This window comes from Monopterus albus, unplaced genomic scaffold, assembly GCF_001952655.1.
Source record: "Monopterus albus unplaced genomic scaffold, M_albus_1.0 scaffold44.1, whole genome shotgun sequence".
NCBI classification, from domain to species: domain Eukaryota; kingdom Metazoa; phylum Chordata; class Actinopteri; order Synbranchiformes; family Synbranchidae; genus Monopterus; species Monopterus albus.
Window position 1 is genome coordinate 1,690,264 of NW_018127924.1, and position 9,815 is coordinate 1,700,078.

Genomic DNA, 9,815 nt, shown 5'->3' on the forward strand with positions numbered 1-9,815 from the left:
TTCCCTACAGCCATAAAGTGAAACTGCATTACTAGAGATGTACCAATTGCAATTTATTTTTTGGCCAATTCCAATTTCACTCCATTTTCTTTAAGTCTAACCTGCCGATTCTGATTTTGGCCAATTCAAATTTTCTTTCTGACTAAGAACTGTAACTGACAGGATACACATACTTGTGTAAGTTTTCTTTAATGAAAAATTAAACTGTAATAAAAATAAAACACTGTATTAAAGTTTTACATTTCTGTCTTTCTCTGACTCATTTTTTAACAAACCTCCAACGTAGTATGAAATGCAATATTTGTGCTTACCCAAACATAGACAGGGGCAACAGATAACAGAAACAAATGACTGTCTCTTACTACTGAGCACAGTTTCTTTTTGAGCTGTATAGTTTGCCGTTTTACCATGAGTTGGATACACTGAACATATACATGCATTTCATCTGTAGACAGTAACTCCCTCATTTTTGTTGATGATTTGGACGTAGTTTCCCCTTCTCCAAAGTCTGGACCGTTGGACTGTTGTGCCTCAAAATCTAATAGGTACAGAATCAAGGTCAATCACGCTGAAAACCTGCCACTTCTAATCTCCGCCTATCGATTGCTGCACCTCTGCATTAAACAACATAGTTCAGCCATAGTTGTTTGACTGTGCTGCACTGAACTGTACAATAACACAGTTTCTCTCTTTCCTCACTGTTTGAAGCGCACAGAAAAGTGTTAGTGGTGTAAGACGAGGCAAACTGAGCCAGCACTTCTCTGCTGCCTGCATGAGTGACTGAAACAAGAGGCTTGGGCCTGCAACCATGTTTCAATTAGTATTCCCCCCCCCCCCCCCAAACAGCCGGGGCTGATAATTAGATCAGAGTTCTTTTTCACTGTCCCTAAAAATACGCCACACGATGACATTGTCATTTTCTATCCACTGCAGACACATGGCTTATTTTGAACCATTAGGCATCATTAGGGAGAACTAATTTAAATTACGGAGAACTCTCTCCCTCTCTGTCTCTCGTCCTCCCCTATCTGTCTGTCGGTCTCAGATGGTTAGTTTAATGTGAAAGAGCAGATTTGGGTCCTTGCTTTCAGTCCAGCTACTGGATGGCTTGTTAGACCCCACTGCACAGTAGGTGAAGTCAGGTAATGTTTTATTTAAAAGACCTTTGTAAAGGGATGATTTACTCTAGTCTTGCCATTTTAGATGAAAAATAAAAATGGAGTCTTGGGTATGTAAAAATCTGTTTAATGTATTGTTATGATGTGTCCTACAGCTAAACCCAGTCAGGGACAGAAAGACACATGCCAGTCATGTGTTTTATTCTCCCAGCCCCATGCACTTTTGTTTCAATCAGGCTTTCATGGACGCCCTATCAAGATTGAAAAATAACGTTCAATTTAGGTGACTTGACTTTAACTTGTATCCATCTTTTTTTAAAGATGCTTTTTTCAAACAATTTGTGAAAATCCTTTCTAATGCAAGTTGTTGAGAACCACTGTGGACAAAATGCAAGCTCTTGCTAACATTATCTCAAGTTTTACAAATTTTGATAATATGTATAAGTTTTAATTCTGTGTAGTTTGACTTTTTTTTTTTTTTTTGCTTTTTTGTCAAGAGTTAGATGAGAAGACCAACATCACTCTCATGTATAGTAACTATGAAGGTATTGCTAGTAGATTTTTAAAATTTTAGAATGCAGAGTTCAGAATTATCAGACCTGGTTTCATTTAAAACATGTTCTATAGATTATCCACTACTAGGTGGACAACATTTATAGAACATAGTATCTAAAGTTTTTTTAAACCTTACATTAACATACATTTAAATATAATTATTCACTACTGTGAGCACTTCAAACTAAAATTCTTGTGACTTCTTTGTGCTGGAATAAAGGAAGAATTAAACCAAAACTATCTACATGAACACCGCAAGAAGTCAGTAAGAAAATGTGAAATTGTTTCCAGTAATTCATACAAACCAGTGTTTTATGCTCAGTTTAACAGTATTTTGCTTTGTTGGACCGCGGAGGTCCCATCTTATTAAGTGCGGTGTGAATCCTTCCAGAACGGTTCAACGTGTACCTCATGCCCACCCCTAACCTCGACATCTACGGGGAGTGTACCATGCAGATCACCCATGAAAACATCTACCTGTGGGACATTCACAACGTTCGCCTCAAACTCATCATGTGGCCCCTCAGCTCCCTGCGCAGATACGGTCGAGACTCCACCTGGTTTACTTTTGAGTCTGGAAGGTGTGTGTGCATGCTGATTTGTGCTTGTGTTGTATTTGTTGTGTTTGAAATGTTGGTGGTGGAAGGGGAAAAAACTTAGTTTGTAAAATGTCATAAAAACTTTAACAAAGCAACTTTAGATATTCAAAACATCCCAGGATATCACCATTCACCGCAGAGCCCTTCAGGCAATGGTGTGACAGGTGCCTCTGTGAATTTGCGTCTTTGTATGTGTACTATAATCTACCCGCTCAAGTGGGCCATTACTGTATGTGTGTCTTTGCAAGTACACATTCAACTATACATATTTATAAATCAGAATGAGCATGATCAAAGTGGGTGCTTTACTCTTTGTCTGTGTGTTCCTGGCACAGGATGTGTGACACAGGAGAGGGTTTGTTCACATTCCAGACACGGGAGGGGGAAATGATCTACCAGCGGGTCCACTCAGCCACGCTGGCCATCGCTCAGCAGCATGAGAGGATGATGGAGGAAATGGAGAAGAGCTCCCAGGTATATTTTTTTCTGATATCCACAGCAGCTCACAACGAGGTCGACGGTTTTGTTTTTTGTACTGTCAACATTACAAACAGCTAAAAATGAGTGCAAGTGTCAAGACGCCACTGTTTCAGGAATAATTAATGTGTAGATGATGTGCGTCATCATCATGCACTTGCTAAAATATCTTGTTGCAGCTGATGCCAGAAGAAACATAGTGCAAGAAGTGTTTATACAAAGACTGCGTCTGTTCAAAGGCTACACACATGCACATGAAGACAAAAAAGCCTGGTTTACTAAGTATTCCACTGATTTCTTCAGTGACTGATTTTATGCTGATCAGACAAGCATTTAGTTGAGGCTGTGAACTCAAGGGCAGTAAATCACACACTATCATCTGCCTGGTTCTCCTGAAAAGTGCTGCCTTGGACCAGGAGCCCTCTGACACCCTGTGGTCTTGGCCTCCGCTCCCTACTTCCATCACAGCAACCATCCATCTCTTCCTTCCTATCTCCCTCTTTGCTTCCTCCCCTCCTCCTCACAATCATCTGTATTCTTTATTTATGTTGGACTGCCTAGTGTTTGATGAGCCTTGACCATATGGCTATGCTCTCGGACCCTACCACTTGGGAACATTTCCAAATGCAGCATTTACCCTCAGCTCTATAAATCACATGGGTATCTACACAAAACTGATCACTTGCAGTTGCAGAATGGGTTCACTCAGTTACAACTCACTAAACGCAGATTTTTTTTTCAGTAAAATACTAATGTATTTTTATATATTGCAGGCCTTTTTGTGGCTCAAAGATGAAGCTTTTAGTTTCACATTGCAACTTAAAATCTAAAACAGATCATCAATGGGCACAACGACATGATCACAAATAAATCTACCCATTAAATAGCTATTCTGAGTGGAAACATCTGTCATTCAGCAGTACACTGTATGACACGTGCTCTTTGTTTACTGACATATCTAGAGCACTTTCTGCTGTTGTGACTAAAGGACTCAGTGACAGAAAGTGAAACTCTGTGAGCTCTTTCTTTCTGTTTCAGATCCACTCCAGAGAGGTGCTAACCAAGTCCATCTCCCTGCCACGCAGCGCCTACTGGCAGCACATCACACGTCAGAACAGCGTGGGAGATCTCTACAGTTACCAAGGTAGAGGCATGAAGTTACTAATTATCATACGGAGGTAGTTATCATTCCTTTGCCTGCTTGTGTCAGTGGTAATGTGCGTACTTTGTAAAGATAGGCGATGCTACAGGAAGATGCATAGAGGGAATAGCATACAATACAACAGTGTTGTATTGTTGGTACTCGTGAAACTGTCGACACATTTCTTTACTTCAGGAACATTTAATGTATTTGATTGTAATGGGTGACAGGAATGATGTAAATAATTAAAATAAGTAGTTATCTATCCATTTTATGGTAAAGTTTTTCCAAATCACTGGGCTATTTATTTTTCTGCCATAAACTGACTCCACATTTCAAGAAAGGTGTCTAGTTTTCCTTTTTGCAGCAAACAACAAAACAGGAATAGGACATGTCTTTTGGTCAGTAACATATAGCACATGTCTGGGCTGTTTGACTAAGTCTTAGCTGATGCACATCTTGCTAACATGAGCTTCAGTTGAATGTTGAAATGTTGAATCACCAACACTGCCAGAACTGGGAGTCTAAGACACAGATTCATCACTTTTCTCATCTATCTATCTGTGTTCCCTATATTAGTTTTTCCTAATCCTTATTTTTCATACATTCTCTTAGCAGAACCAAACATTTGATTCCTTGAACCTGTGAATTATTTGCATTTTTCAGGGCTCAGATTCACAATATGACATGGCAGCTCCTTTAAACTAGAGCCAGGCTGAAACAACCAGTCAAAATAGGACAAAAGTCTTCATCACTGATAGTTTGGGACTTGGATTTGTTTTTGTCCAATCTTCATCCAATGATACAAAAATTGAACTTCTCTTATTGTTCAAAGCACCTATTTTCCATTGCCTTTTAAAGCTTTTTCTATTTCTATTTTTGTTTCTAATTCTACTGATCGTGTCATATATTGTATGTTTCATTTTATGGATGTGCTGGAATTCATTTATATACATGTTCGGCCTGCAAAGGCTCTAACTTAATAAAGACTTCTAATGCTTATCTCTACAAATTAACCCTTTATACAGTATATGTAAAACTTAAACGTAACTAACTATGACATCAAGATGCTATCTATAGGCAACCAGTATTGCTTCTTATTGAGTTTAAACATAAATGAATCTACTGTTTGTTTTGAGCTGAGCCAGACTAATATTTTTAGTTTTTAACATTTTGTCTTTATTAAACAATAAAACAGACAGACAGACCATTAATCTAAATTAGATTATGAGAGACAAAAGTTAGCAATATTGGAAAGTGAGAGAGAGAGAGATAAATATCACCCCACATACATTAATATTGCAGTAGGTGCTCAGCAGCACTGATTCTGTGCAGACATACACACAAGAAAATGTGTGTATGGTAAAATCGAGATGAAGACCAGAGGCAGAAAGGTGGTTAGTGAGCAGATGAGATTACACTCTGGCAGTGGTATTAGTCGATTAGTAGACGTATCTGAGTATTTGGGGCCTTTTGTCTTTCATTGATATGACAAAACAGAAAGCTAGGCAAAGATGAAAGTCACTTTTCCATCATAATTCTTTTTTGAAAACAAAGGTTGGATTTTTTTTTCATTACCATTTAATTGTGGCCTGATCAGCCTATTAGCAAAATGTGAGTTTTCCGTTGCAAACAGCAACATGTTTTTTACATAAACAATAACAGAGGGTTATTATTTACAGGCCCAGTCTCTGTAAACTCTCCTTTTATAGTCATTCTTTCCAAACTATGGTGAACAGTGTTTAAAGATGGTCCCCATCTATCACCCTGGCATTTCTACTGCTCCTCCCACACTTCCTCTGTGTGTCTGTCCAATTTGGAACCACGCTCTGCCTTCTTGCGCTCATACGCATTCAGCACTACCATTATCTTCCCTCCTCTCTCATGAATAAATTGAATGCATCAGTGTGTTTGAGGATGCAGCAGAAGGAAGACGACAAGGTGATTCTGGGGAGTGGCAGGAGTTAAACTACTGTTGTGACACAGGATGTTTGAACTGTGAAGCTCATGTCAGGAGAAGCTCATCAGGTGTTGGTGCTGCTTTTAACATGGTTGTAAGCAATTCTTAGATAAGGAGAGCCATATGCAGTACTTAGATTGATTCCTCGTTGACCGTAGGGCTCCACCTTCCTGCAGATCCTTTACACATTATGTGCAGCACACAAGAGAGACTCTTAGCACAGTGGTTCCCAAACTTTTTTGTGCGACGTACCTACACCTCCATGCCTAGAGCAATCCCTACACAACAATGTTTAAGATAATAACAACTGTTGGGTTTAGTGCAGATCTGCAGGATGGCTAAAATGATAACTGATTGACAGACAACTGAGTTCTGAGGGTCAAATACTGTATACTGTGAAACGGTATACAGTATATGCATGGTGATACTTGTTAGAGAATGCTGAGAAAGTCAACTCCATGCCAGCATGACTTAAACCCTGAGATGATTCATCACCACTAAGTATTTTAATTCTTTGGAGAACTAGCAACTCTCAAAAATAGAAGCATTTCCATGACAGTGATACCACCCATCATGTTCCAAATGTTCTACTCAACTGTTAATTATATAAAAGTGGAAACTGATATCATTTCAGTTCCATCTCTTTCATCTATTTTTAGTTTGGGCAAGTTTCCATTTGTAATACCACAACTAGGAGTGTCCTAATCGCAGGGCTCACAATCTAATATCACAGGACACATGTCTGCTGTCACCTTTAGTCACATTTAATTTTATGACACTGATAACCTTTTTTTCTTATAAATTACCTCCTTTATCCTTTTATTACTTTTTGTAACTTCATATATTTGCTGCCAGGTTTTAGTATTTTATGTGTGTTATACTGTATTGTGTTAAATTTGTAATGTTGCCATTTCAGCCTTGAGAAAAAGGTTGTTAACCTCAGTTAGATTCACCTGGGAAAATGAAGGTTACATAAATGAAACCTTGATTTGATTTGATTTGATTTATTCTTTCAAGCATGTAAAGACAGTTGATATGCTGACACACATAATTTTACACATATCCAACAAATGCTAATCCAATATCAATTTGCTTATACCTAGAACATGCTTGAATGGAGTAGGAAGAAGTCAGACTTATCCAGTCCTACCCCATGACATCATCTTACCATCATTGGTTTGCAAGCAGTATCTCTACATAAATAATTATCTTCTACACCACACAAGTAATATACTAAAGAATTATTACAAAGTGTTAACATTCATACACCACACCCACAATGTTCCATGTAATTAATCATTGAGCCTGTTCTTGCCTTAGTGCTCAGGTGTTACACCTGACTCACTATGTGGATATTCAAATTAATCTTAATTCTTCTTATACATTTTTTATTGTGTCAAATTAATAGAGCTAATCTCACATTTTCTAATATCCACATTTAGACGCATACAGTGCTCATAAGTGTAACCCTTTTGCCACCCGGCTCGTTATAGTAAGGGAATAGCTACTTAGTGCATACCCCTCTAAACTCAAAAAAACAAACTGGCAAAAGAGACATTCCAATGTAAGAAACTTTGTCTAGGGTTCAGTATGATCCTCACCTTTAAAACATCAATTGGAGATTTCCCAGAAATGATATTACTTCAAATAACTCAGAATATGTATGTACTTTGTTACTTGTAACTTATGGACAATTTTTCCAGGGACTGTTTCACAGTGTAGAAACAGTAAACACGCACACTAAACACAGTTTAAGGTTGTGTATTAATTAAACAAACATATACCACAAATTTACCCAGTTCAAATATGAAATAATATTTTAAACCCTTGAAATGATGTTTTAACCACAAAATCAACCTGAGTGCACTCTTAAAGTTTTATGCAAGCTTGCGTTGGAGCTTATGTCCACTCGAAACCATTTTAACAGTCATACCAGTCTGAAAGAAAAAAAAATCCTCGTTCATACCATCGAAACACCATCTGCTTCCTTGCGACTCTCGACGAGGTAATTATCACAGACACGATGGCGCTAGCTTTAGCATTAGCTTAGCTTAACTTTCTCAGCTTCGTCTTTTTGGAAAACAGTTCAACTCACTCCCTCGCAGCACGGGTTGTGCACGAACTCTTCTGCGATCCACTGGAGGAGGGAACAGTTGTCCAGGCTTGCTGAAGACAGCTTATAAGCACCTTTTCTCTGTCTTGAATCTTTAGTTGACACACACCTTATACGGCCATTGCCGTGACTTGTCCAGTTCTCCTTCGCCCGCTCCGCGCGTCTTCTCTCTTCTTCTTCTCCTTTTTTTCGGTTGTCTTCTTTTGTGGTACACTCAAAACATTGTATTTCATGTTCTATTATTTTGCAAACAATAAATTCCTCAACACCCATATAAAACGGTTATAACACTGTGCAACTGCATATTTCAACCCATCACAACAAACCATGAAATTTCCTAATGATCCACCATGTGACGAAAACAAACACCCCAATGCATCACCACAAAGACAAAACACGCTCTGGCAAACAAAAGAAAACAACACTCTGATTCTGTGAATAATCAGATTGCTACACTCTCCCCCCACCAAAATAAAGACATGCCCTCATGGCTTAGTAGGTAGTAATGTGAATCAAACCTCAACTAGGGTAGAAAAGGGGAGCCTATCCACTTGTACAAACAAGAAACATATTTAACTGCAGGAAACACAATGCTAGGACTACCTAGCGCGTCATAGGTAAGTCTAGAAGGAGCTTTCCTAAGTCGTTGGGATTTCCTGGTCTCACTACCAGCCTGTAAGTCACCTTGTGAGTCAGGTTCTGGCTCCAGAGTCATAGTGCTTTGAGTTTCTATTTCAGTATTATTTAAATCTTGCAAGACAGGCTGACCAACTATGTCAGATCTAGTCCCCTCTTCGTCAGCGATTTGCAACTCTTCGGCCTGTTTTTCAGGTTGAATATCGAGATCTAGACTGAATGGTTCCGACGTCCCTTCATCTTCCACAGTGTCGTGCATGGCAAATGGCATGTCATACCATACTCCAAGTCCTTCAGCTTCAGAATCAACGTCTTCACCATCATTTTCCTGGTCTGACATTTCAGGGTTTGCAACTAACTTTTTGTCATTGTCTTTGTTCTTTGGCTGTCGAGTCCTCCTTCCTATTTTCCTCCTCGGAACAGGGTCTTGGTTTTGCACTGGGTCAAAAATACTTTCTGTCCCACAGGCAAAATATGGTTGCAATGGAGTATTTTGACAGGCAGGTGTGACATTTGACTTTCCACAACATAAGGCGTTGAAACCCAGCGGTCTGCTAGTTTATGTTTCCCTTGTAAGCCAAGGTTGCGGATGAGAACTCGATCTCCAGGTAACAGTTGTGTGAACTTTACTTTCTGATCATATCTTTGTTTGTTTCCTTTATTTTGTTTAGCCGCAGCTGACTCGGCGAGTTCATAAGCAGCTTTCAGTTCTTTTCTCATGTCTGCTACATACTTGAGGTATGTCTCTTTGCGTGTGTTGTCACTTGATGTTCCAAAACACAAGTCCACAGACATCCTTGCTTCACGCCCAAACATAAGATAGTACGGTGAAAACCCAGTGGCCTCGTTTGGTGTGCAATTGTAAGCGTGGACTAGATGTGCAATGTGCTGACTCCATTTCCTTTTCTCGTTGGGCTCAAGGGTTCCGAGCATATCCAATAGTGTTCTATTGAATCTTTCAGGCTGGGGATCCCCTTGAGGATGGTATGGGGTGGTTCTTGATTTATCAACACCGAGGGAACTGAGCAACTCATGAATGAGACGACTTTCAAAGTCTCTACCCTGATCACTATGCATGCGTCTCGGCAGACCGTAGTGGACAAAGTACTTCTCAAGCAAGACTTTAGCCACGGTTGCAGCTTTCTGATCTTTCGTAGGGAAGGCTTGTGCATAGCGTGTGTAGTGATCTGTAATGACCAGAACATTCTCTGTGTTA

At 39.3% G+C, this 9,815-nt stretch overlaps 2 protein-coding genes across 2 annotated transcripts in view; one reads left to right on the top strand and one right to left on the bottom strand.

Moving 5' to 3' along the window:
* Positions 1–9,815, bottom strand: part of cd226 (CD226 molecule) — a 54,967-nt gene that overhangs the window by 28,601 nt on the left and 16,551 nt on the right. The window lies entirely within an intron of this gene.
* Positions 1–9,815, top strand: part of dok6 (docking protein 6) — a 47,561-nt gene that overhangs the window by 27,956 nt on the left and 9,790 nt on the right. The window contains exons 5-7 of the mRNA XM_020599975.1: positions 2,065–2,254; positions 2,608–2,746; positions 3,788–3,893. Of these exons, the coding sequence (XP_020455631.1) occupies positions 2,065–2,254; positions 2,608–2,746; positions 3,788–3,893 (435 nt within the window). The remainder of the gene's footprint in view (positions 1–2,064; positions 2,255–2,607; positions 2,747–3,787; positions 3,894–9,815) is intronic.